Raw genomic sequence first — 26836 nt, 5'->3', positions numbered from 1 at the left:
CTGGGTTTGAAGCAGGAGGACCCAGCGTTTATGTCTTGGGGGACCAGGGTGAGGTGAAAAGCATTGGGACATTACTCCCTTTTTACAGCCTCCCACCCTTGGCCCCCAGCTGAGCACAGCTCCTTGCCCTGTGCCAAGTCCCGACTTCTCTCTGGTCTCGTCATCCTTCTGACATTTCCACTTGTTGATCTCATCCAGTTATCCCCTCCCCCACTCTCTTCCCTGGGAACACTGCCCACCCGGGAGACCCTCCAAACCCGATTCCTGAGACTGATTAAGTAAGGGGAACTTCTGCCCCTCTTTGCTCACCCTGCATCTTTCCCTGGTCCAGCTTCTCTGACGCTGAGATTTGTTCCCTGGGGGTACTCCTAGGGACAGCAGGCCAGGCTGTTGTGTTCCTTTGTGGTTTCTGTGTTGGGTGCGTAGAGAGAGAGAGGATACACGTTGGTGTATTTAGGGCACCCTGGCTAGCAATGCAGGGGTTGCCTTGGGTTTTTAATAAGTAGCTGGGGAGGAAAGTAGAGGGCTCTAGGGTGAGCAGCTAAGAACAAAGAGTTGGGAGGGGAATGGCACTCTGTCTGGCTTGAAATTTATCTGTAGGGAAAACCAAGTGGCTTGAGCGTACCTCTGAGTGTGTTTGAAGTGGTGATTCTGGTTGAGATGTATGCATGTGTTACTTCTTGATTTAGTGATACAAACAGCCAGATTTATTTATACCATCTCATTCTCTAGTTTCAGAAGAAGTGTCAGGGGATTGGAATATGAGTGATCCAGGAGCTAGAGCTTATTTAATTGCTTAACTGATTACTAGCTGTGCAGCTTATGAAAACACTTCTTTCACTTCCATGATCTTTATGGCAACCCTCTAAAGGAGGTATCATTCACTATCACCTCAGGGTTACTGAGGACCCTACCGGGTTACAGGCACAGAGAAGTTGAGAAACTTGTTCATGATCACACAGCTAAGTCAATGGAAGAGTTAGCTTTTGAACCTAGCTCTTTGAATGTTGATCCCAGCTCTTTTCGTTGTTGGCTTTGGTAGATGTTGGTATTCAGGGCAAGAGCAAGGAGATGGAGGGGAGGGCACTAGAATTGGTATATGAATCCTAACCCATGATGTTCCTTTGCCCCTCTACTTACCACCCCTCACTATGGAATAGGCTTGTTGTCTTTGAGCCTCCTGGCAAAGTTCAGTTTTTAAGAAGAGACTAGAAGGAATGGGTTGGAACCACATCAAACGTGGTACAGGTGTGATGTCTAAGCCACATGGAGGAGTAAACCAGTAGGATAGGTTCTCAGCCGAGGGGGGAGAGGAAGAAGACTAACATATAATTTGCAAATGAGGGTGGGGGCTTAGTGGGGTGAACATGGACCCTGTTTGTGGCTAGGGCTTTAGAGAATTTTAGAGTGAGGTTGTTGAGATCTGTCTTTCCCTAAGAATGTCTGTATCACTCGCTTGCTTTGACATCAGAATATTGACAGATATACTGTTTCATCCATGGATTGCTTCTAGATGATGGTTAGGAAGAGAAGTGAATGGATTTCCTATGGCTGTTATCTCCTTTGCACTCACAGTTTCCATGACAGTCAGAAAGGCATATTCATTTACTAAGGGGTGTCAGTTACAAATATGTACCACTCATACCATTTATTCTCAGGTTGCAACACCAGTCCATTTTTACTCCTTCACCTAACAAACCTCTTGGTGGCATTTGATTTGGTTTATTCTCTGTCAGAGCCCTTCTTGGTTTCCGTAGACCCCACTGTTCTGGCCTCTTGCTCCTCTGGTCTCACCTTAATCTCCTCACCTGCACCTTGTCCTCTGGACACATGCACATTTCGGTAGTTCTCTTATGTATTTCTCTCCTGAGATCATGCTGTGCGTTTCAGTGCCCCTGTACCTTGTCCACATTCCCAGCTCCGACTCAGTCCTGAGGCCAGCTCCTTGGATGCCCAGCTCCCCACTGCCTCACAGCCATGAGTTTTATATGTGGGGAACAAAACTCATCAATCATTGCCTAATGATTCCTCACTCTTTCCAACCTTTTTTTTTTGGCCAGTTCTGGGCCTTGGACTCAGGGCCTAGGCACTGTCCCTGGCTTCTTTTTGCTCAAGGCTAGCACTCTGCCACTTGAGCCACAGTGCCACTTCTGCCTTCTCTATATATGTGGTGCTGAGGAATCGAACCCAGGGCTTCATGTATATGAGGCAAGCACTCTTGCCACTAGGCCATATTCCCAGACCTCCAAACTTAGAGCCCAACCATCTTCTTTGCTCAAAGATTCTTTTTTTTTTTTTTCATGGTGGGGGGGGCGGGGAGGACTACTTGGGTTTGAACTCAAGACCTTCTACTTTGCTAGGAAAGCATTCCATTGCTTGAGCCATGCCCCGACCCTTATTGCCTTTCGTGTGTGTGTGTGTGTGTGTGTGTGTGTGTGTGTATGTTTGTGTGAGTGTGTGTGTGAGAGAGAGAGAGAGAGAGAGAGGAGACAGAAGGGGGGGGAGAGAGAAGCAGGTACTCTGCTACTTGAGCCATACCTCCCGTTTCCTTTTTGTGTTTTTAGGTTAATTTTCAGACAAATCTTGAATTTTTGGCTCGGGTCTAGCCTCAGACCATGATTCTCCTACCTTGGTCTTCACACCCACCTTATTTGTTGAGACTGGGTCTGCTAACTTTTTGCCTAGGCTGATGCCAAACCTTTATCCTCCCAGCCTACCTCCTGTAGCTGAGATGACAGGCACACACCATTGCCCAATTGGTCAGGGAATCTTTCTGGCTACCACCCTCTCCCTTAGACAACCTTCTTCAGGTCCTGTTGATTCTATCACTAACATGGTATCTCAAACACAATCTTCTTTCACCTTTTCTGTGCCTCTACCCCTAGCCAAGTCTTCACTACTATAGTATGTCCTTACTTATCTCTGTTTCTACTTGTATCTCTTTCCAGTCCATATCTGCATAGCTGAAGTAGGCTTCCCATTGCTTTAGAATACAACCTGAGCTCTTCACTTGACCCCTGGCCGGCTCTGCTTCTACCTCCTTCTCCTGTTCCTCTATTCTGGCTCGACTATCCTTCTGTGGCATTTGTGTGGTTCTACTGTTCAGGGTTTTTTTTGTTTTGTTTTGTTTTCCCCCCTCCCTAGGTCTCTGCTCAGTTGTCATTTTCTCAGATTTTCCAGAATGCTCAGTTTAAAGTAACTCTGTATAATTGTCTCTTAGTTTTCTGTTCTTTTCCTCCCATCGTACATAGTCGTTTATGTTTATCAGCTTATTCATTGTGGATCTCCTTGAAGAGCACGAACTCAGAGTCTGTCACACCACTGTTTATACCGGGCCTAGCAAACTAGGGGGTTCATAGAAGGTGCTTTATAAAGGTTTGATGCACTGACTCTTTACAAAGATTGGAGGTTGGAAGTGAGTGCCCAGTGCCTGGCCATGACTGTTTGTGGAATTGGGGTCAGAGGGGAAGGTGACATTGGGTCCTAGAGTAGCTGGGGCTCCTGGGAGGGAGGGAAGCTGGCCTTTGAAAGATGATGAGTGTGCCTTGGGGAGTGGGGGAGGGGTCATCCTCCCCTGTAGAGTTAGAAGATGAATGTAGAAGAAGTAGCCAGATAGACTCATGTCTTTGTTATTCTAGGACTTTGAGCTTTTTGAAAATTGTTTGTACTTGTCTTTTACTCCTATTCCTACTGTATACATCATCGGTACTCCCTCCCTTACCTCCTACTCTCTAGCTTGCATGAACATGCATGGGGGCAGGCAGGCTTGTCTCTGAGTCCAGGATGGGTCATTCCAAGTGGTCTTCCTGCCCTGGGAGCCTGTGCTGACCTTTCCCCAATTCCTGAGCCCCCGGGTACATTGCAGGCGAGAGGGTTCCTAGCAGGCAGGGTGTTGGACAGAGCAGGAACCCAAGCGCATGTATTCTCAGGTAGACTGACTTGAGCTTCCTGAGGCTGTCATTTGGGAATGGGCTTCCTCTGGCCTGACCCACAGGGAGCTTAAGCCCCACCCCAGCCCCTGACCAGCTGCTTCCTCTCCTCAGGAGCGTCGCTTGATTTTCTCTGAGCTAAGCCCACCCGTCCAGCAAAATAGAGTCCCTCAGGGTGAAAGTTGACTTCCTGAAGGTGCCTCTTGGCCTGAAGAAGCCGGTGTTGAAGGAGGTGGCTGTGGGGCCCCCCAAGAGGCCCCAACCTGCGGCCCTGGAGCGCTATAAGGCAAGGCGTTCAGACGCCATGGACACCGAGTCTCAGTACTCGGGATATTCCTACAAGTCAGGCCACTCCCGAAGTTCCCGCAAGCACAGGTGGGCAGGACTCAGGGGATGGAGGGTGGGTTGAGGCCGGTTGAGAGGTGGGCACAAGTTGGGATGGTGGAGTAGGGGGATACTGAGAAGAACCTGACCTTCTCCTTGACTTGTTCCTCTGGCTTCTGGCTGCAGGGACCGCCGGGACAGACATCGCTCTAAGAGTCGAGATGGGAGTCGCGGGGATAAGTCCGTGACAATACAGGCTCCAGGAGAGCCCCTGTTGGACAACGAGTCTACTCGAGGGGATGAGCGGGTAAGCACTAGAGAGATGATGGGCTCCAGACTAGGCATTTTCAGAATGCTGGAGGGGAAGGGTCTCCTTAGGCAGAGGGTATCTAGTTACACTTAGGTTGACTTAGCAACCCAGGGTAGGACCTTGTTTGCAGTGGAATTCAGGGAATTTCAGTGGAGACCTTCCGGGGCCAGCAGCCTCTTCCTTATCTGAGAGGCAGGGTGGTTGGACTGTGTAATGACAATTGCCCTGAGCTCCTCTGAAGCTGATGCCAGCCAGTTAGGGTGGTAGAGAATCTGGAGAAGAATGATCATAGTGGGGGTGGTGGGTGGGGCTTGTGGCCTGTGGGTGACTGAATTTTCTTTGAGCCTTGGGTGTGTGCATTTGGGTGTCCTCTGCTGCTCACCTGTGGAATAACATCACTTAGGGCGTCAGGAAAGCTGGTCTGGGGAGAGGAGTTGGAGCCAGTGGACAGAAGTGAGGCTGAGCTGATGGAGAGGAGACCCTAGAACAGAGTTGCCCAGGACAGAGGGAGAGAAGGTTGTTTCAGTCCTGACCTTTGGGCCATTGTACTCTCCTGTTAGGAAGGACAGTGGGCAGAACATATTCCCAGAATAGGGCAGGGACAGGATTTGAGATAACACTGGTTTCCTCCTTCTTTCTTCCTGAGAGCATCTTAGGGAGCTAGAGGTTCCTATTTCCTTATTCTTTTTCTTTCTCTTTTAAGATTGTTATTGTAAAGATGATGTACAAAGGGATTATTATAGTTATATAAGTTAGGTAATGAGTGCGTTTCTTTCTGGACAGTGTCACCCCTTCCATCGTTCTCTCCCAGCTTTTCTTTCCCCACAAGGTTGTACAGTTCATTTTCAGCATAACTAGTTCTTTATTCTTCTGTAATGAAAACCCATGTATATAATATTGGGAATTCCTGGTCATGGGAGTAGATCAATATCTGAGGGAGATATTCTCTCCTTTTTCCAGTGGCTGGGCCTCCTGAGTTCTTTTTATTCAGTTTTTTTTTTGTAGGTCCTAGGACTTGAACTCAGGACTCAGGGACTGTCCCTTAGCTTTTTTTGCTTGAGGCTAGAGCTCTAGCACTTGAACTACAACTCCACCTCTGGCTTTTTTGGTAGTTAATTGGGGGTAAGAGTCTCATGGACTTACCTGCCTGGGCTGACTTTGAACAGCGATTTATGGATCTCAGCCTCCTGAGTGAGTAGCTAGGATTACAAGTGTGAACCACCTGGCCCTCTTGGGTTCTTATTTATTTATTTTTGCAGTGCTAGGGTTTGAACTCAGAGCCTTGCACTTGCTTGGTTTGCTTACTTGGCTGGCACTCTATATCCTGTGAGCCATGCCTTCAGGTCTTATGTTTTTTAAATTAAAAAAAATTATCATAGGGCTGGGGATATAGCCTAGTGGCAAGAGTGCCTGCCTCGGATACACGAGGCCCTAGGTTCGATTCCCCAGCACCACATATACAGAAAACGGCCAGAAGCGGCGCTGTGGCTCAAGTGGCAGAGTGCTAGCCTTGAGCGGGAAGAAGCCAGGGACAGTGCTCAGGCCCTGAGTCCAAGGCCCAGGACTGGCCAAAAAAAAAAAAGAAAAAAAATTATCATAAAGGTGATATACAGAGGATTTACAGTTACATAAGTCAGATAATGAGTGCGTTTTTTTTTTTTTTTTTTTTGGATAGTGTCACCTTTTTCCTTGTTCTCTTCCAGTTTTTCTCTCTCATCCCCGTCTACAAGTTGTATAGTTTGTCAGTCCTAGTTTGTCAGTCAGTTTAGGCTGGTTATTTTGTTTGGTTTTGTTTTTTTGCCAGTCCTGGGGCTTGAACTCAGGGTCTCAGCACTGTCCCTGGCTTTTTTTTGCTCAAGGATAGCACTCTGCCACTTGAGCCACAGCACCACTTCTGGCTTTTTTCTATATATATGTGGTTCTGAGGAATTGAACCCAGGGCTTCATGTATGCGAGACAAGCACTTTACCACTAGGCCATATTCCCAGCCCCAGGATGGTTATTTTGGACATAGTGTCCAAAGAACTTTCTGCCTAGGCTGGCTTTGAACTTCATTCCTCTAGAACTCATCCTCCTGAGTAGCTAGGGATACAGCTATGTGCCATTGATACTTGGCTAACTTTTGTTTTTGGAGGGGGGTGGTTGGAACTCAGGTCCTGGAACTGACAAGGCAGGTGCTTTTGCCAGTGAATGCACTTTGCCTCTGTGCCTCCTGGAAACTTGATCTGCTTGACCTAAGCTATCATGAGCTCACCTGTGGGAGGGATTCCTAAGCCTATGACTCTTGAGAGAGTTGGCAATATGTCTGAGGGTTATAGAATAAGGAGTAGATCCAGTTCCTTGATCCCAAAGTGGCAAGCACATCTACTTTCTTCTCCCATCTTTGGGAGAAAAGATTGCTCAGCCCCCTGAATCACTGGCCCTGCCAGGCTGGCTCTTAACACTCTCCACCTCCAGTGTCTCTTGATATCAGAACAATGCCATAGGTCCTGGCTTTCTGAGGAGTGAAGGATGTGGCCACTTGAAGGTCCCCTCTGTGGGACAGCCTTCAGCCACTGAAGAGACCACACTGAGAGTACCTGGAAACCTCAGGTTCCACCCTCCTGCTCCCACACCCTCTGTTCTATGGGAACTCAGGTTGCCCAGCAGAGCTCTCTTCGCAGACAAACACAGTGACCTCAAGTCTCCACTGTTCCTCATGCTCTGCCCTGATTATTTACCCCCTTCCCACACCATTTCCCCTAATGTCCTATTTTATCAGGTCACTCCCTCCATCTGAAACGTGCAGTAGCTCTCCAGGTAGATAGCAGCCTGAAGGACAGGTGCTTATTTCTTAGCCTGGCATTGAGTAGTGGCCTGCACAAGCCCCACCTTGCTGCTTATGGCTTCACCATCCTGGCTTCCTAGTATTCAGCTACTGCACCAGTACTCCAGTTCATGAATCCCTGTGCTATGTTCTTCCCCTTAGGCTTTATCTGGAGTGCCCTTAGGATAAAACTTCTAGACTATCCATGGTTTTGTTTTGTTTTGTTTTGTTTTTGTCAGTTATGGAGCTTGAACTCAGGGGTTGGGCGCTGTCCCTGAGCTTTATCCACAAGGCTAGTGCTCTACCATATTGAGCCATAACTCTTATTTTTGGTTTTCTGGTGATTAATTGGAGATAAAAGTCTCATGGACTTTCCTGCCTGGGCTGGCTTTGAACCACGATCCTCAGATCTTAGCCTCCTGAGTAGCTAGGATTACAGGTATGAGCCACCAGCGCCCAGCTAGAATATCAGTATTTGTGTAATTCATGGAGATCTGGTTAAAATACTGATTCTGGTTCAATAAATGTGGAGTGGGCTTGCATTTCTGCATTTCAAATAAGCTCCCAGATGATGGCCTATAGCCCTTTAAAGTAATTTAATTCCGAGAGTCTCAATCTTGGATCATCTGGGGAGCTTTTTTTTTTTAAAGGTTGACAAGCAAATCTTACTCTGCATAATTGGCATCCTTTCCAAGCTCCCTGGGTGATATGAATGTGTGCAGGTGGGGCTAGAAACCATTAATTCAGTCCAACTTGCTGCCAGGGGTCAGCTCAGGTCCCATCATTCCCTGGAAGCCTGTACAATTTGCCTGCCGAGTCTGCCCTTAGATCTCTGTCACTGCAGGAGCAACTCCCTTGACATTTGTCCTGTGCCCTCTTTTCTAAGGCTCATTGCTACTTGTGTGGTCTTTTTGTCTTTGATTCTTATACAGCTCCCTGAGGGCCTCTGTCTCAGATGTCCATGTATGCAGAGGCCAGACTTGGGCATAGGACCGTAGCTCAATAAATAAATTGAGAATTGCATATTTGTTGATTCTTCTTTCTGCCTTCTCCTTTCCCTTGTGTTCTGTCGTTTTTCCCTTCCTCCTCTTCTTTCCTGTTCTTACACTCTCCATCACCTTGTGGTCCCTTCCTGCCTATAGGATGACAACTGGGGGGAAACAACAACAGTAGTCACGGGCACCTCTGAGCACAGCATCTCCCACGATGACCTCACACGCATCGCCAAGGACATGGAGGACAGTGTCCCTTTGGACTGCTCTCGTCACCTGGGTGTGGCGGCAGGGGCCACTCTGGCCCTGCTCTCTTTCCTCACACCACTGGCTTTCCTGCTGTTGCCCCCACTACTGTGGCGGGAAGAGCTGGAGCCATGCGGGACAGCCTGCGAGGGCCTATTCATCTCCGTGGCCTTTAAGCTGCTCATCCTGCTGTTGGGCAGCTGGGCTCTGTTCTTTCGCCGGCCCAAGGCCTCGCTGCCCCGCGTCTTTGTGCTGCGTGCCCTGCTCATGGTGCTCGTCTTCCTGCTGGTTGTCTCCTACTGGCTCTTCTACGGTGTTCGCATCTTGGATGCCCGAGAACGCAGCTATCAGGGCGTAGTGCAGTTTGCTGTGTCGCTGGTGGATGCGCTGCTCTTCGTGCACTACCTGGCTGTGGTCCTGCTAGAGCTGCGCCAGCTCCAGCCCCAGTTCACGCTCAAGGTTGTGCGCTCTACCGACGGTGCCAGCCGCTTCTACAATGTTGGCCATCTCAGGTATGGGTGCCTGGGGTAGGAAAGGGTTTAGCGGGTAGAGTGTAATGGTGGGACTGGAGATGATAGGCTGGCAGGGCTGGGTGGTTGACTACTTTGCATATGGTAGGTTTTCAACCATGTTTGCTGCTTAATGGGAAGGTCATGTGCAAGATTCTAATAAGACTTGAGCTGGGAATGAACAAGCGATTTGAGATCAGGAATCTTAGAGAATGGACCAAAGGGGAAAGAAGTTGTGTAGCTTGAACCTGGGCTTTCGTAGCTCTTTCTTGGAATCAGCAGCTTCTTGTGTGAATAGATAGAGTGTCACTGATGAGCTGGCCAGAGAAGGGAGCCCCAGAGGAAGAGCTTACTTTTGAGCAGGTTGCCTTCTGCTCTGCCCATCCCTGTATAGAGCATAAATGGCACCTCTTGGGTCTTGTCAAGAATCTTGGAAGAATGTTAGTAGAAAGTGAGGTGGGATCCTTAGCTGGGACTCAGGTCTCCAGTATCCTTTCTCCCCCGGGCTTCTGTAGGACAGGGAAAGACTAGCAGGCCCAGCCCTGGGAAAGGTTGGGAGCCTGGTAAGTAGACCTCAGGCTTGAGCCAGGCTTCCTGGAAGCAGCTTGACCCCGTCATGTGTCCTTTCCAGCCCTGCCAACCTGCCCTGATGTGTCCCTTCCCCTGCACCCCTTGTCTGTCCCTTCTCCCTCCCCCTCCTACCGTCTTCCCCCACAGCATCCAGCGCGTCGCAGTATGGATCCTGGAGAAGTATTACCATGACTTCCCTGTCTACAACCCTGCCCTCCTCAACCTGCCCAAGTCCGTCCTGGCCAAGAAAGTGTCTGGCTTCAAGGTGTATTCTCTCGGAGAGGGTGAGCGGCCCTGCTCCTCCACCCCTCTCGGCCTTTTCCCACGCAGGACTCCAAGCTACTTTCTCTTTCTTTGGCTCTTACTCCCTTTCCCTTGCCTTTTCCTTTTCTCCAGCCTATGTCCCAGACCCCTCTGTTCTGTCATTTCCTTTGGCTTCAGGTGGCTGGTCTTAGCTGCTGATCCTACCTCCTGTCCCTTTTTGCTATGGTGTATCCCTGGATCTGGCTCCTCTGTGTCTTATCATCCCTGGTCTCTGCCCTTTGGCTCTGTGAGCTGCAGAACCTCCCGAATCAGGAGGAATATGTGCAGGACTCCTGCCCTTCCAACTCCTGGTTGCTTTCCTGTGGCCTCTCCCAGTGGTGGCCAGGAGGGCTGGGATGGGGAGGTATTGCTGGGCGGTGGGCATAGCTACCTCTGGAAAGGTCAGGCTCTGTCTCCAGAGCTCCTGGAGAAGAAAGAGAAGCCACTTTCTGATGTGACTATCCCCTCTGTCCTGCTCCTGTGCAGAAAACAGCACCAATAACTCCACTGGCCAGTCTCGGGCTGTGATTGCAGCCGCAGCCCGGCGACGAGACAACAGCCACAATGAGTACTACTATGAAGAGGCAGAGCATGAACGCAGGGTGCGCAAGCGGAGGGCCAGGTAGGTTCCTGAGGGAGTGGACATGTGGGCTTGGGGTGGGAGGGGTGCCTGTGGAATGAACTAGGCAGAGGAAGCCCAAGATACTCCTGTGACTGCTGGAAATAGATGAGCACTGATGATACCGGGATGCATGTTCATTTCCCAGTACTGACATGACTGATTACCACAGACTTAGCAGCTGTAAAACAACACACATTTATTATCTCTCCATTCCATGGGTCAGGTTCAGGCTTGTTGGGCCATCTGCCTGCACTCCCAGGCTGAAATCAAGACAACTCTTACTTGAGCCTGGACTGTTCTTCCAGGAGAAGAATTACTTCCTTGTCATTGCTACTCCACAGACAGTTTCCAGAGGGACAGTCGGCTCATTTTATGAGTTTAGTTGTCTCAGAAATGGCCCTGGTTGCAAGGAAACCAGTGACGGCTCTTACTCCTTGGACATCTGCCCTTTAAATCACATATGCTGCACTGCCATTCTTTTTTTTTTTTTTTTGGCCAGTCCTGGGCCTTGGACTCAGGGCCTGAGCACTGTCCCTGGCTTCTTCCCGCTCAAGGCTAGTACTCTGCCACTTGAGCCACAGCGCCGCTTCTGGCCGTTTTCTGTATATGTGGTGCTGGGGAATCGAACCTAGGGCCTCGTGTATCTGAGGCAGGCACTTTTGCCACTAGGCTATATCCCCAGCCCTGCACTGCCATTCTTTTTTTTTTTTTTTTTTTTTTTTTTTTTGCCAGTCCTGGGCCTTGGACTCAGGGCCTGAGCACTGTCCCTGGCTTCTTGCCGCTCAAGGCTAGCACTCTGCCACTTGAGCCACAGCGCCGCTTCTGGCCATTTTCTGTATATGTGGTGCTGGGGAATCGAACCTAGGGCCTCGTGTATCCGAGGCAGGCACTCTTGCCACTAGGCCATATCCCCAGCCCCATGCGCTGCCATTCTTGACAAGTAGGGTGGGACGGGGTTTGGGGGGTGGGAGGTGTAGAGGGTGGGGGCTGGGGGTTGTGGATGGAACTCTTTCTCACCCCATTACCTTGTTTATAAATAGTGGAAAACCTTTTCCTTTAGCTCATTTGACAAGGGACTTGGCTAAGAAACTTAAGAGGAACAAGAGAGTAAACAGAAATTGTTGATGTACACAGTTCAAACATAGTTAGCTCCAAGTCCCACCCTCTAAGCACATTAAAGCAGTTCCCAGGTCTTAGGGTTTCTGGATACTGGGCTGAGGGTCTCTTGTCACCTCAGGTTTTTAGGCCAAGTGGATTTTGCTTTTGGATTTTCAGTGTGGAGAATTACATTACTCACATTATCCCATTTGTTGTCATAGGTTTCTTTTTTGTTCTATATACCCTCTGCCATAGTCCCTGCCTTTACTTCACCTACTATAGTATTGATTTTCTTAAAATCTGTATGTATCATACAGATTTAGTGTTGGATTGTGGGTCTATGTGTTTTTAGTGTGAATTGGTTTCTTATTCCTTCTCCTCTAACATTATGTTGTCTGCCCATTACACTTTGTTGATCTCTTTTTTTTTTTTTGCCTGTCCTGGGGCTTGAACTCAGGGCCTGAGCACTGTCCCTGGCTTCTTTTTGCTAGCACTCTACCATTTGAGCCACAACACCACTTCTGGCTTTTTTCTATATATGTGGTGCTGAGGAATCGAACCCAGGGTTTCACTTATACGAGGCAAGCACTCTACCACTAGGCCATATTCCCAGCCCTGTTCATCTTGTCACTACATATTACTTCATAGAACATCCCAACACCCTACCCAGTATTGGAATTATGGTCACCTCCTACTTTTTTCTCCCTTTATAAAATCAGTTGTGGAGCTTGCACTCAGGGCTTGGACACTGTCCCTGAGCGCTCTCTCTCTCTCTCTCTCTCTCTCTCTCTCTCTCTCTCTCTCTCTCTCTCTCTCTCTTTTCTTCTTTCTTAAGGCTAGTGCTCTGCCTCTTTGAGCAATAGCTCCACTTCCGGTTTTCTGGGAGTTAATTGGAGATAAGAGTCTCACAGACTCTTCCTGGGCTGGCTTTGAGCCATGATCCTCAGATCTCAGCCTCTTGAGTATCTAGGATTACAGGTGTGAGCCACCAGTGCTTGGCTTTTCCCCCATTTATGATGGAGAAATTGTGTCTTGTTACTGGTATAATTTGCAAGTCTCTTGCTGCCTTGGACTGTAGCAGTCAGAGTTGATGGGGTTTTGGGGTCAGTTTGGAGTCAGAGTTTTGGGGTGAGAAATGGGTATCTGGTCCAGACTCCTTCTGTCCCCCAGGCTTGTGGTGGCGGTAGAGGAGGCCTTCACTCACATTAAGCGGCTGCAGGAGGAGGAGCAGAAGAACCCCCGGGAAGTGATGGATCCCCGAGAGGCAGCCCAGGCCATCTTTGCATCCATGGCCCGTGCCATGCAGAAATACCTTCGGACCACCAAGCAGCAGCCTTACCACACCATGGAGAGCATCCTGCAGCACCTGGAATTCTGCATCACACATGACATGACGCCCAAGGTAGGCTCCATGCTCCCAGCACCCTTCCTCTTGCCCAGCTTCTGGTTTCTTCTACCTTCACTTTCCCTTGGTCTCTGACATCTCCCGAACTCTCCATCCCTCTCTATCTTTCACCTCTGCCTCCTCCTTGTAATCTCTTTTCTCATCCCAACCCTGCCAACCTTGTTTGCATGAAGTGAAGTTACAGATGAGTGAGACACAGGATGGCCCTGAACTATTTGAAAGATGACTGAGCCCTGTTTCTCATCTTCATGAGGATGTTGGAATTTCCATTTCCAAGGTGCCATCTTTAGCCCATTGGCCTCTTCACATCCACCAGATGGCCTTTGGTTTTGCTTATGTTTAGCCATTGCCTGCCCACTCCTCATTTCATTGCCAGCTTTCCAGAATGGATTTCCCTGAGCCATCCTTGGTGAACAGATGACTAGAGATGTTGCACGTTAATCTTCCTTCTCCATCCCCCACTTCTCTCCTAGTGCAGATCTGCAAGGCCCTGATCATACAAGCCATATGAGTAGAAAGGAAGAAAGGAAGAATGAGGGAAGTTTTGCCCAAGTCATAGCCTGGTATAAGCAGAAGAGTAGAGGATGGGGGGCAGGGAAGCTGAGTTCCAGTCCTGACTTGAAAGAGCTCCACATCACTTCTGTGGTGCCATCCTCCTCCTCTATGCAGCAAGGGTCGGAAACTGGTGAACTCAGCACGTACCAGTTCATAGGCATATAGTGAGCCTGGAGATAGGTTGGTTGTCTTTGGAAGTTTTAGACCTTCATCACAGAGTTGAAGGACAGTGGGTGGATGCGAGAGATTCCTAGGCAGTACTTTTCCTTCCCTCAGGCCTTCCTGGAGCGGTACTTGGCAGCTGGACCCACCATCCAGTACCACAAAGAACGCTGGCTGGCCAAACAGTGGACATTGGTGAGCGAGGAGCCAGTGACCAATGGGCTTAAAGATGGCATCGTTTTCCTCTTAAAACGCCAAGACTTCAGCCTGGTGGTCAGCACCAAGAAGGTGCCATTCTTCAAACTCTCCGAGGAATTTGTGGATCCCAAGTCGCACAAATTTGTCATGAGGCTGCAGTCAGAGACCTCAGTGTGATTGTGCAACAACAGAAGAGTGGGAGACTCTGGGGGCTCCTGCAGGGTGGGGGGGGCTTAGTTCTCAGGCCCAGCCACATGTCTGCCTCCCTTCTTCCTCTTGCTCTTGTGTTTTTTTTTGTTTTTTTTTTTTTACTTGAATTAACTTACCCTTCACCCTCCCATCTTCCTTATTTTACCCCATGTGAACCTGGAGAGGCCATTCTGCTGGTTCATTCTGGAGGGGCCATTCTGCCCCCCACCTTTTATCACTCCAGACCCTGCAGTATCTGTGCCTCTCCCTTTCCCAGACTTTTCCCAGATGGCAGTCCCTTCCGAAAGGGCACAGGGCCCTCCCGATTGTACCTTCCTGTCTTGAGCCCCTACTCACAAATCCAAGTCCTTTTAAGAATTCTCTCCAGTGGTCCCTGACAGGGTTTCTTTGGGGATGGAGGGGGTGGAGGGAATGGAGGTGGGGGCCCAGATCTGACTCCAGAGAGCCACAGTGCCAAACTTCTCTAGACTAGCAGCTGCTATGCTGCCCACCCTCCTCATCACTCCAGAGTTAGGAGTTTCCCTGCAGTGCTATTTGTCTCCAGCTGTTAGAAACCCCCTTTCCCCATCCCCACATATTAGAGCAAAGAAAGACCCAGAACTTAATGTGGAAATATCCACCTGCCTCATCTACCATTTCTGGTTTGTATGGTCCCATGTGATCACAGGCAAACTGAGGTGGAAGCTCTCTGATCACTTTACCAGGGCTGTGGTAATGTGTCTTTCCTGAATAGCTCCTGTGTGGAGGGGCGGGATAGATCCCTGAGATTCTGACAGACCCTAGTCACTGATCCCTGCTGTTTGAACATGCCCTGACCTTTATTCCCACCCTTCCCAGTGAAGGATGGCATATAGACTCCTGTAAACAGCTAGCTGTGTGCAGCTTCCAACCAGCCCTGTAGTCTTAGACATTTTCTTTTCCTGTACCAGTTACCCCAGTCCTGCTGACTTCCAGCTCTGGAGATCTGTTGCCTCATCTATGTGTGGGGGAGGGGTCAGCAGCTCCTCCTCATCCCCTGCCTTAAATCCAGTTCTTTGCCTCAGGGGTCTCTTTACCTTGGCCTTCAAGGGTCCCCTCTTCTTCTCTCCCTGCCTGGTTTTCTGGGCTCTCTGTTGGGATGAGGGACCAGGATTACTGCCTTTTGTGGGTATTTAGCTCCTTACTCTGTTTTAGCTTCTATAGCTTTTGCACCAAATCTGAATGCTCCCGAGTTTAGATCTCATTTTGAGCAAAATTCACTGGCCCTCTAATAAATATTTTCAGAGTAAATGTGAGCCTTGAAATCAGTCCCCTTTGAATTATGTCATTTTCACCACAGAGAGTAGAAGTAGGAAATCCCCATATACATCCAGTCAGGATCCATGCATATGGCTGGGATGCCCTGGGCCACTTCTTTCAATAACTCCTATTGCCGCTGTCTATGTCTTTATTTTCCTTGAAAAATGTTCTGTCCCTTGTGCTACAAAGCATACCCTGAGATAAGATGCCTGTTAGTCTCAGCTGGGAGACTTTTTCTCTGAAGTGATAGTTCTGGGGGTTGATAGAGCCTAGTGGTTAGGTTCTTTTACTATTCTTTCCCAAAAGGCCTCTCTACCCACCCCTAACTAAGGAGGGGCTCATCTGCCAGTGCCTATCTTGTTCTCATAAGAAGATGCTGACTTAGGTAGGGCCTCAAGCTTCATCTAGGGCTGGGGCTAGAAGTCCCTGCATAGGCCCATACGAGGTCTATCCTGAAAAGGAGGTCATGGAAGGTCTCATTTCTTCAAAAATCAGGTTTCAGAGGAATTCCTTTTGGGTCACATAAATACCTCACTATCCTGGAAAACAGGGCCTGGATGGTGATTGGGGGCATTGCCTTTTGTGGGTAAGAGTGGGAGGATATGGTGTGGCTTGGGGTATGGGTTGGGGTGGGCAAAAAAAGTATTTGGAATCTTAGTTGCTGCCCTCGCTTAGGGTCTGGGGAGTATTATAAGAACCTGCCATGTTTTTAAATCACTGTGAGTTTTTCATTCCTTTTTCCTAAAGCAAAAAGAATCCCCACCCCCCACCCCAATCTCTTGTCTAAGCACTAAGGGCTGTGACTAAGAATGATAGCATTTTGGTCCTTTGTGTCAGAACTGTGGTATCTTTGTCTCCTTTGGTTACTATTATTATTTTTTAAGAAGATGTCTGGATGGATCGTCAAACATATGGCTGTACGTGTCCTTTTGCTTCTCCAGTAAGGGAAGTTGTCTCCATGCTGTGAACTGCTCTCTGGTGGGCAGCTGACTCAGCTCTTCTAAGCAGTTTCCCCACTAGGCTTGTCCCACCACTTGCTTGATTTTCTCATTTTTTCTGCTTTGGGGATGTGACTACCTACTTCCCCCCTCTCCACCACCACCACCACCACATGATGCTTTGTTGAGCCTCTCCAGTGCTCTTGTTTCTATGACTACATAGCATCCTAACTCGTTCCCAGTATATCTACTCAGCCTTTCCTTTCATTCCCTTGGAACACTTGCCCTTCTTCCTTCCACACCAGGACACGGTGCCTCAGTTCTTCACCTACCTCGCCATTCTATCACTGTCCATGCCAATCCCTTTCTCTGAGTGTTTGTGATTTCTGTGTATTCTTATTTATGTCCCTCTAGTCTCACTTCCTGTTCCCCTCCATTTCAGTGCTTCATTTCCTACTTCCCAGACCACCTCAGCATTCCCACCGCAAACCCTGATCCAACACCAGCAATGGGACATCAGAATTCCTGGAGACTTCTCATCTGAAACACAGGATTTATGCAGATGAGCTCATTTGCCCCTTCGTGGCAGTCTGATTTCTCTTCCCTCTGCCCTCTCTGCGGGGCAGTATCTGCTGATGGATTCAGTCCTGGTGTGTGATCGTGATTTGTTCTGTGTGTAAAAGGAAAGGGGCTTTTTTTAGTCCCTTCCAAGTGAGATTGTAAATGTAGATTTTTTTTCCACTGTTGGATCTAGATGGTTTTCTTTTTTTTTTTTCTTTCACTTTTATTGGGGGGTGGGGTTTACAGAGCTGAGACCCTGTGCATGCATGTAGAAAATTGTAAAATGTAAATTTTTTTTAATATATAAAAAGCTTGTTTTTACAGTTTGCAGTGGATTAAACATTATGGCAATTTTAAGGATTTTTTTTCTTAAACATAGGAACTAAAACTGTACAATTTTTTTTATATATATAAAATAAAGACATTTGACTTTTGTGGGGGCATTCTGTTGGTTTTCTTTTTTCACAGTAGATCCTGTTCTTTGCTAGAGAGTTGAGTGGACAGCAGGGGGCAGTGTGAACTCGCCATTGCTTCCCAGGTGTGGGGTTGTGGTGGATGGCAAGGAAAAATGGAAAAGGACGCTGCTTGTTCTCAAGCCTGATTCCTCCAAAGAGAGACTGTGATGCCTCATCCACTCTCTGAGCTGGTTGGCAGGATAAGGAACAAAGAGATTTCAGGGAGTAGTTCATTGATCATTCTAGTCAGTAGTGCTAGCTCCTCATATTTCACATGTAAAAGCTTGCAACATATATCCTTTATTTATTTTTATAGAAGGAGTTTTGCTATGTTGCCAGCCTACCCTCCAACTCCTGGGTTCCAGTGATCTTCTTGCCTCAGCCTCCTGAGAGTGCTTGAACTACAAGTACCTACGGCTGTGCCCAGTTTATCTCTTATTTCTAAAAGTATAGGTCTTGTTTAGTTGTCGCTGTTCAGTTTAAGATACAGCACTAGAATGGCTATCAAGAAATCAGAGCCCTTGGCCAAGTATGGTGATGTACACTGTAATTCTAGCACTTGGAAGGCAGAGTCAATTTAGTTCCAGGCTGCACAGTGTTTGTTTACCAGCATTGTGAAGATAAGCCCTGGGTGATCCCAAGGTTGGACAGAGAGGGGTTTGACAGAGAGGGGTTTGAGTCTAAGAGGGGATAACACAATCTCTGAGATTAGGTTCTTTTATGTATTTCTGTTTTTTTTTTTTTTTTTTTTTTTTGGCCAGTCCTGGGCCTTGGACTCAGGGCCTGAGCACTGTCCCTGGCTTCTTCCCGCTCAAGGCTAGCACTCTGCCACTTGAGCCACAGCGCCGCTTCTGGCCGTTTTCTGTATATGTGGTGCTGGGGAATCGAACCTAGGGCCTCGTGTATCCGAGGCAGGCACTCTTGCCACTAGGCTATATCCCCAGCCCTTTTATGTATTTCTGGATGTATACCAGTTCCTCACGTAGAGTTGGTGTTCAATAGAGAAATTATTGGTTAATAATGAAATGAACTAGCAATACAATAAAGACATATACACAGACTCATATACTTTTCTCTTTTTGCCTATACTCAAGTCTTTCTCATGTGAAAATAAACAAAAACACTTCCCTTGGCACTGTGTCTCTGTGCTCACAGCTCCGTCCTTTTCATAGTTAAACCTGTGAAAGAAGAGTTTCATTTAATGTTTTCAGTTCATTTCAGACTCAACTTTTGGCTTACTGTTGACCAAATTTCTACCATGGCATGCCTTTGAAATTATTTTTGCATTATATAATCAGTGACTTTGGGCTGTGTCTGTCTGTTTCATGCCTGTAATCCTCATGACTCAAGAGATGGAGATTTAAGGATTACAGTTTGAAGCCAGCCTAGGCAGGAGACTCCCCCTCCTGACCCCCCCACCTCCCTCCAGAGCTGAGGACTGAATTTAGGGCCTTGCACTTGCCAGACAAATGCTCATGCACTGAGCTAAATCTCCAACCCCATCCTGAGACTCTTATCTCCAATTAACCACCCAAAGGCAAAGCTGGAAGTGGAGCTGTGGTTCAGGTATTAGAGTACCAGCCTTGAGTGGAAAAAGCTAAGGAACAACATCTAGGCTCTGAATTCATGCTCTAGTATCAGCATACACACACAAAAAAAGTGACTTTGGGTATAGTGATTCTTTATTCAGTGCCAGTGATGTGCCTAACCTGGTACTAAAGTGTGTTGGCTGGTAAGGATACTGAATGTGGACCTGTCCTCACAGAGATAGCCTCTGTGGACCTTTGAGGTGTCGTGTCTGTATGTAACATCATGGATCTCTTCCCCCTGAGGCTGGCCCAGGAACTAATAGACTTAAAGCCAGAGCTCAATATGGCCAATGGGACCATGTTTTCTTTAGGGGTTTACATGAAAACAAAAGCGATCATGTCAACTATTTGTCATGTAACAATGTATACTTGTACTTTTAGCTGGAAAGGTACATTTTCTGTGGAAGTACTTCACATATCACTGAAAACAGGGTCTCAGTTTAGTGGATTGCCAGCTTAGTGGATTTCCAGGGTAATTCCCAAGACTCTTCTTGCCTTTAATACGTGATTATCCAGCCTTTTACTTTGAAATTTAGCCCCAAGAGAACAAGGGGACCCAGGGGCTGGGTGAATTGACATAAAGATCTTAGTGATCCTTAGTGATTTGTTGTATCCATCCATCCATCCATCCATCCATCCATCCATCCATCTATATGTAGAGAGGAGCCAATGGTTTCTATATAACTGGATCCAATTGCATATTGATAGTTTAATCAAGTGGTAAAAATGCTTTTCCAATGGCTAGGAGGGGAGGGGAAAGCTAGCCTTTGGAAAAACACCGGCATTTGTGCACAGGCAGTGGTGAAAGCTGCTGGAGAGACTGTAAAGGACCATCCCACTTCCATAATAGAAAGATCTTAGAGAATATCCTCCCTATCCACCTCAATTTCCTTTAAGCCAAAAATGGGGGAAGAGGGCATTTCTCTTTTTACAAAGGGCAGGACAAAGACCATCCTAGTTGTTCATTGTAGTAAGTGCTATATGTAAGAGTAGGATAGTGAGAGAAGGTTCTACTCTTTATTTGGAAAGGTATATGAGGGGACTGAAGGTATAGAGAAAATCTCTGTGCATTACACCCAATTTGCCTGTGAACCTATCTTACAAAAAGTATTTAAAAACCAAGCAAACAAAATACCACAGACAACAATACCCACAGGACTAGAGATAGACCTAGTAATAAAAATGTTAGTATATATTGTACTTATGATTCCAGGAAAGAGAGGGAGAGGGAGAAGGAGTAGGAGAGGGAAAGGGAGACCAAGAGAAGAGAGGAGAAAGAGAAGGAGTGGAGAAGGGGAGAAAGAATGAGAGGGAGAGGAGCGAGGGAGAGGGAAGAGGGAAAAGAGGTCTAGACATAGATCTAGTAATTAGAATGCTAGTATATATAGTACTTGTGATTCTAGGAGAGGGGAGAGGGGAAAAGAGAGAGGGAGAGATGCCTTCTGTTTCTCCTGGATCCCTTATACTGTCACAGTGGAGGCTGAAAATCTGACAAAAATAACTGAAGAGGAAAAGGAGGGTCTAGTGGTCTGGTACCACAAGAGCCAAACATTTGCATGAGCAGATTGAAATATATCAGGAAACAGGTGGCTTAACTTAGTGGTGGCTTTTGTGCTTTTCAAGTTCCTGTTAATATTAGTTCTCTGATATTTGAATGTCTGATTTCAGGGTGGGGTAGACTGGAATCTGTTTTACTCTCATGAAGGATACCTGTTGAAGATTTGCTTGTTTTAGGCTGGTTTACTTTTATTCAGCACAGTACCTCTGACAGCAGCAAATGAGGACTACAGTTGAACAAGAAAGCAGACAAAACTGGCCCTGGAGTGCATTTTCAGGGACTGAGATGAAAACCAGTACCTTGGATTTGGAGCATAGTAAAGAACTGGACACTTAAGGGATTGGTTTTCAGGGATTGAAATGTTCAGGTTGTTGTTTGCTTTTGAAGCATGTCTGTCTCCCAAAACAGCTTCTTGAGTCTTAATTATGGAAAATACACACATCTTCTAAAAATGCAGAATTTAATTCAACAACTTGAGCCTCTTTGCCTCCAGTAAGTGTTGGATGTCTTGGTTTGAGCTACCAGAACAAATACTGGGTGACCTGAACAACAGAAATTTATTTCTCACAGTTCTGGGAACAAAAACATTCCATAACCAGAATGACAGCATGGTTGGGATCTGAAGAAGACTATATTCTGGGATAGTAATGGCTATATTCTTACTGTGTCCTCACATGAGTGGGGTTGGGACAGGGGATTGGGGGTGGGTGAGAGGATTTGATATCTCTTCTTGCAGGGGCATTAGTATCATAAGGGCCCCACTATCATAATGGAGACTGTGATTACCTTTCAGGTAACATTAAATTAGGTTGGGCTCGAACAGGGATTTGGGGAGAACATGATTCCGTCGATGGCATCATGTGCTGCTGCTGCTACTGTCTTGCAGACCAGGCTCTGAGTAGCATGCCCTAAAAGACAGTTTGTGTACCTTCACAGTTTATTGGTTCCAAATATGTCTCACCCCTAAGATATTTGATGGAAGAGATCAAAATTGTTATGCAATTTAAACTTCACACATGTAATAAATTGCTTAATAAGTCACTGATGTTCATGGTATAGAGTTGCACACTGATATCAAATTGTGATTTTTATAAGCCTCTCAAATGATATCATGTCAGATGACCTCATGTGGTGTTTTGGGAAGGGCTTAGTGGACTTCTTTTTTTTTTTTTTTTTGGCTAGTCCTGGGCCTTGAACTCAGGGCCTGAGCACTGTCCCTGGCTTCTTTTTGCTCAAGGCTAGCACTCTGCCACTTGAGCCACAGCGCCTCTTCTGGCCGTTTTCTATATACGTGGTGCTGGGGAATCGAACCCAGGGCCTCATGTATATGATGCAAGCACTCTTGCCACTAGGCCATATCCCCAGCACAGCTTAGTGGACTTCTTAACTGATTCAAGGAGCGATTTTTGTGATGCAAACTTCACTGAAGTTGGCAAGAGCTTATCACTAAGGACCCAGAAAGTAGAACAGCAGCTTACTGCAATAGATTGCCTTTGGCCAGAACTTGCTTGCCAATATGACCAATTAGAACAGAAGAAATTTAGATATTCTGCTATGTTAGAATGTACCAGAAAGGATACACTAATGTACTTTAATATTTTCACTGAACCCAGGGCCTCATGTATACGAGGCAAGCTCTCTTGCCACTAGGCCATATCCCCAGCCCCTCCATTTTATTCTTGAGGGTTCAAACACCATCCAGTCATGATGAACAGTTTATAGTGCATGGTAATTTAGTGTCTCATTTCATCTTTTCTTTTTTTCCCCCCAGTCCTGAGGCTTTGGCTCTGGACCTGAGCACTGTCCCTGGCTTCTCTTTGCTCAAAGCTAGCATTCTACCTCTTCCGGCTTTTATTTTTCCTTTTTATGTGGTGCTGAGGAATCGAACTCAGGGCTTCATGCATCTAGGCAAGCACTCTACCAGTAAGCCATATTTCCAGTCCTCATTCCATCTTTACTTACCAACTCCCAGAAGCAAGCTGTGAACTGCTTTTCTCTCTTCTCCTTCCCCCTTCCCTTCTCCTTTATCTCCCCTCTACCTTTCCATTCCTTCTCTCCTTTCCTCTCCTCCCTTTTCCCCTCCCTTCCCATCCTCTCTCCTCCCCTTTCTTACCCTCCTCTCTCCTTTCTTTTGATCTCTCCTCCCATCTTTTGCCAAGAAAGGGTTTAGACCAACAAAACTGGTCAGAGATTAGAAACAAATATCTGAGGGGGAATTTTCTGAAAGGACTCCTCTCTGCTTTGAAGCTTGGGAAGGCTTTTAATCCAGCCAGCAGTACCAGCCAACTGTAAGACACACTTGAGATTCTCACCTGAAATGCTATGTTTACATTTTTAGATAACTTGCCTTCTTTTTGCATGCCTGGCCTTTTAGTTTTTAAATTAAGCTGGTTGAGACTGAATAGAAAATCAGCTGGGGATTTTAAGCTTTCTCTTATTCTCACTTTAGACAGTGCTTCCAGCCTTTGGAGCAGTTTGTTTGTTAATGGTAGTTGCACAGGGCCACTAGGGGCAGGGTGGGGACTGTTGTTATAGCTCACCCTGTTTCCATAGCTGGCACCTCCCACTTCCTGTGTATTTTCTAACATTCTATACAGACTTAGTTTGAACATCTTTGAACTTCCTCCCTCCCATAGCCTTCCCTGCTTTTTAAAAACTTTCTTATAAAATGGGTTTCATAATGTCCTTTTCATATTTTTTTTACATGTGTATGCAGGATTCTTTGATCAACTTATCTCCTCTATTCTTACCTCTCCCCGCCCTCACATCCTGTTGGTTCTCCTCTCAGTAGTTCCCCTTCATGTTCATGTCTTTTTTTTTTTTTAGACCTAGATTCTGTATAAGAGAGAAAACACAGTGTTATTTGTCCAAGTCTGGCTTACTTTACTTAACATGATGATCTATAGTTCCATCCATTCTCCTGAAGATGAAATAAGAGGGATAAGAGAGGGTAGTGGGAGGACAAATACATAGATGAAACCTATCACGAAGCACAATTTATATAAAAAGGGACAAATAAAAAAGTCCACAGAAGGCTGGGAATATGGCTTAGTGGCAAGAGCGCTTGCCTCGTATACATGAAGCCCAGGGTTCGATTCCCCAGCACCATATATATAGAAAATGGCCAGAAGTGGTGCTGTGGCTCAAGTGGCAGAGTGCTAGCCTTGAGCGGGAAGAAGCCAGGGACAGTGCTCAGGCCCTGAGTCCAAGGCCCAGGACTGGCAAAAAAAAAAAAAAAAAAAGTCTACAGAAGCTGGGAGCCGTTGGCTCGTGCTTGTAATCCTAGCTACTAAGGAGGCTGAGATCTGAGGATCATGGTTTGAAGCCAGCCTGGGGAGGAAGCTCTGTGGGACTCTTTTTTTTTTTTAAAGGAATATAAAACTATTTATTGACCACTGTTCACCATTATTTACAATAAAGTAAACAATATACAGTTGGGTAACATTCTGATTACTACAAAGTTGTTTCTCTGGCTTTTGTGGAACCAGTAACCCAATACTGAAAACAATTGAGCCTACATGTAAGGAATGAGTTGGGATAAAGAAAAAGCATGCAGGTCAATAATTATAAAATTCTGTCCATTCATTTAGGCCAGTAGGTCCTAAATAGTCACATCTCTAACCAGCTGATTTTACATTTCCATGAGCTGAGTGTTAGATAGCCCATGACCCAATATTCTGTAAAGGAATGCTCACTACAGAAAACTTTAGTGAAAGGAAATCAAGATTTGTCTTTTCTCATCTGGGTGAGGGAAGCTGTTATTAGCTTAAATTTTTTCCTTTCAAGAAGTTTTGCAAAGCTATTGCATTTGCTTATCTATGGCAGAGGCAGGAGGACCTAAAGTTCGAGGCTAGCTAGACTGGCTACCTAGGAAGTTCAAGGTGAACCTGAGCTGCCTAGAGACCCTGTCTCAAAATCAACAGAAAACTAAAACAAGGGCCAGGGATGTAACTAAGTGATACATCATTTACCTACATATGCAAGGCTGTGGGTCTGATGCCCAACACCTCTAAACAAGCAAAATCTCCAAAACAAAAAACTACGTATGTAAGTATTTTGTTTACACACACACAAACACAAAAAAGAAAATTCAGGATGGTCCTTCAACGTAGCAGTTAAAGACAAGTTGTTCTGATTAAGTAATGACCCCAAAAAATTGCCTAATATTAAAAAAAGCCACAATCTGTTTCTGAATGCAGAGGAAATATACCATGGTATTAAACATTCTTTTCTGATAAAGCAACTACAGAAAGCCTTTATTATATTTGTTCAAAGTAACCAGTGCTATTGAGGAAAAAAGAAAAACCTCAACTCCCCCAATACTACTTTCCAAACCAACATGTCATACTTGATTTTCATTAGAATGTAGTTATTGTTTCACACCATTAATTCAAAAACCAAGACTCGGATTTTATATATATGTATAAATATATATAAAAAGCAATGCAAACAATTATTGAGCTTCATCTTCTGGACAAGAATGCCAACTTAGTCTCTCTTCATAGAAAGCAATCACAATCTGAGGACACTTCATATTCGCCTCTTTTGCCAGCACCAAGTCAGCTTCATCTGAATCTTTCCATTTCATAAGAAACATCAATTCTCCACTGCTGTCTGTGGCACCAATTACTCATTCAGGATCCAGACCCCTAGCAAACCCCCTTGGTTTGTCAGCAGCATCTCTTTTCTTCTTTGATTTGCTATCATCAGATTCACTGTCCGATAAAGATTTGCTTTTTGTACCATCCTTTTCTTTACCAGCTTTTTGAGAATTAAGAAATGCTTCAGGGCTGGGGATATGGCCTAGTGGCTAGAGTGCTTGCCTCGTATACATGAGGCCCTAGGTTCGATTCCCCAGTACCACATATACAGAAAATGGCCAGAAGGGGCGCTGTGTGGCAGAGTGCTAGCCTTGAGCAAGAAGAAGTCAGGGACAGTGCTCAGGCCCTGAGTCCAAGGCCCAGGACTGGCCAAAAAAAAAAAAAAAAAAAAAAAAAAAAGAAATGCTTCAATTAATTCTGGACAATCTAAATTTTCTTCAGGTTCCCAAGTATTATCAGCATCTGTAAATCCCTTCCACTTCAGGAAATATTCTACCTTCCCATTCACTACAGGTCGGTCCAGTACTTTTTCTACAACAAATTCTTCAGGCTCTGCTTCTTCAACTTTTTTACTCTTTCCATTCTGTTTCTTTCCCATTTTTTGCAATGTAGTCTTGTTAGGGGCCATTTTTAATTGTAGACTTGAAGAGCTATTATTCACCACCTCAGATGCTCCGGTCGCTATCCTGCAGCAGCAGCGTCTCTGGCCCGCGGGCTTCCAGCTCCAGTCACCTCTGTGGGACTCTTATCTCCAATAAACTACTCAAAAAGGCTGGAAGTGGTGCTGTGACTCAAGTGATAGAAGAAGCTCAGGGAGAGGGCTCACTCCCAGAGTTCACACCCCAGGACCCACAACCTAGTCAATAGAAGTATATTCAAGTTTAACATCTTGATTATGATGGTGGTTTCCTGGGTATATCTATGTATCTCATATCTCATCAAACATTTGAGATGATGTGTGAAAAGTTTACAGAATCATCCTTTGTAGGTTAAAAGAAATTTCAAAAAAAATAAAGCTTTAAAAAAAAAAAAGAATGCTAGGGTCAAATATGCTGATGTATACTTGTAGTCCCAGCTACTCAGAAGGCAAAGAGAGGAAGACTGTGTTTTGAGATCAGCCCAGGTAAAAGCTAACAAGATCTCTCCTCAACAGCAAACTAGGTGCGGTGGTACATACCTGTCTTCCTATCTATTGAGAAAGTGGAAATAGTAGGATTGTGTTCTGAAGCTGGCTCAGGCAAAACTTGAGATTTTATCAGAAAAACAAACAAAAAGCAAATGGACTGAAGGTATAAGTCAAATGGTAGACTGCTTGTCCAGCAAGAAGACCCTGAGTTCTATGCCCAATACAACCTGAAAAAAAAGAGAGAGAGAAAAAAACCCAGCCCTGTTATTGGAACCTTTTGAAGTTATTGAGCTGAAATTTAACATGGATGGGGGTGGCTCATGTCAAGTTTCAGTTCTTTAAGATGAGGAATAACTGTATAATAAGGACTCCTGGCAAGAATGGAATGAGCTGTCTAATAAGTGTCTCTTAATATTCTGAAGCGAGGTTGAGTAGGTACCCATTTGTGATATAGGAGCATCTGGCTGTTGAGTGGCAGTTTTACCTAGATT

At 46.2% G+C, this 26836-nt stretch overlaps 1 protein-coding gene and 1 pseudogene across 2 annotated transcripts in view; one reads left to right on the top strand and one right to left on the bottom strand.

Moving 5' to 3' along the window:
* The window catches only part of Vangl2 (VANGL planar cell polarity protein 2), a 28395-nt gene extending 10770 nt beyond the window's left edge, over positions 1-17625 (top strand). The window contains exons 1-8 of one of the 2 annotated variants that reach the window (XM_048357354.1): positions 1170-1248; positions 4044-4304; positions 4440-4560; positions 8512-9119; positions 9834-9970; positions 10476-10611; positions 12880-13111; positions 13946-17625. In XM_048357354.1, coding sequence (XP_048213311.1) covers positions 4234-4304; positions 4440-4560; positions 8512-9119; positions 9834-9970; positions 10476-10611; positions 12880-13111; positions 13946-14206 — 1566 coding nt within the window. In that variant the 5' untranslated portion in view covers positions 1170-1248; positions 4044-4233 and the 3' untranslated portion in view covers positions 14207-17625. Of the gene's footprint in view, positions 1-1169; positions 1249-4043; positions 4305-4439; positions 4561-8511; positions 9120-9833; positions 9971-10475; positions 10612-12879; positions 13112-13945 lie in introns of those variants that run through there. The other variant, XM_048357353.1, reaches the window with a different exon arrangement.
* Positions 17626-25007: 7382 nt separating this feature from the next.
* Positions 25008-25936, bottom strand: LOC125359323 (annotated as a pseudogene).
* Positions 25937-26836: the final 900 nt, after the last annotated feature.

Source organism: Perognathus longimembris, chromosome 11 (assembly GCF_023159225.1).
Source record: "Perognathus longimembris pacificus isolate PPM17 chromosome 11, ASM2315922v1, whole genome shotgun sequence".
In the NCBI taxonomy this organism is placed as follows: Eukaryota; Metazoa; Chordata; class Mammalia; order Rodentia; family Heteromyidae; genus Perognathus; species Perognathus longimembris.
This window is presented reverse-complemented; position numbering and strand designations above follow the sequence as displayed.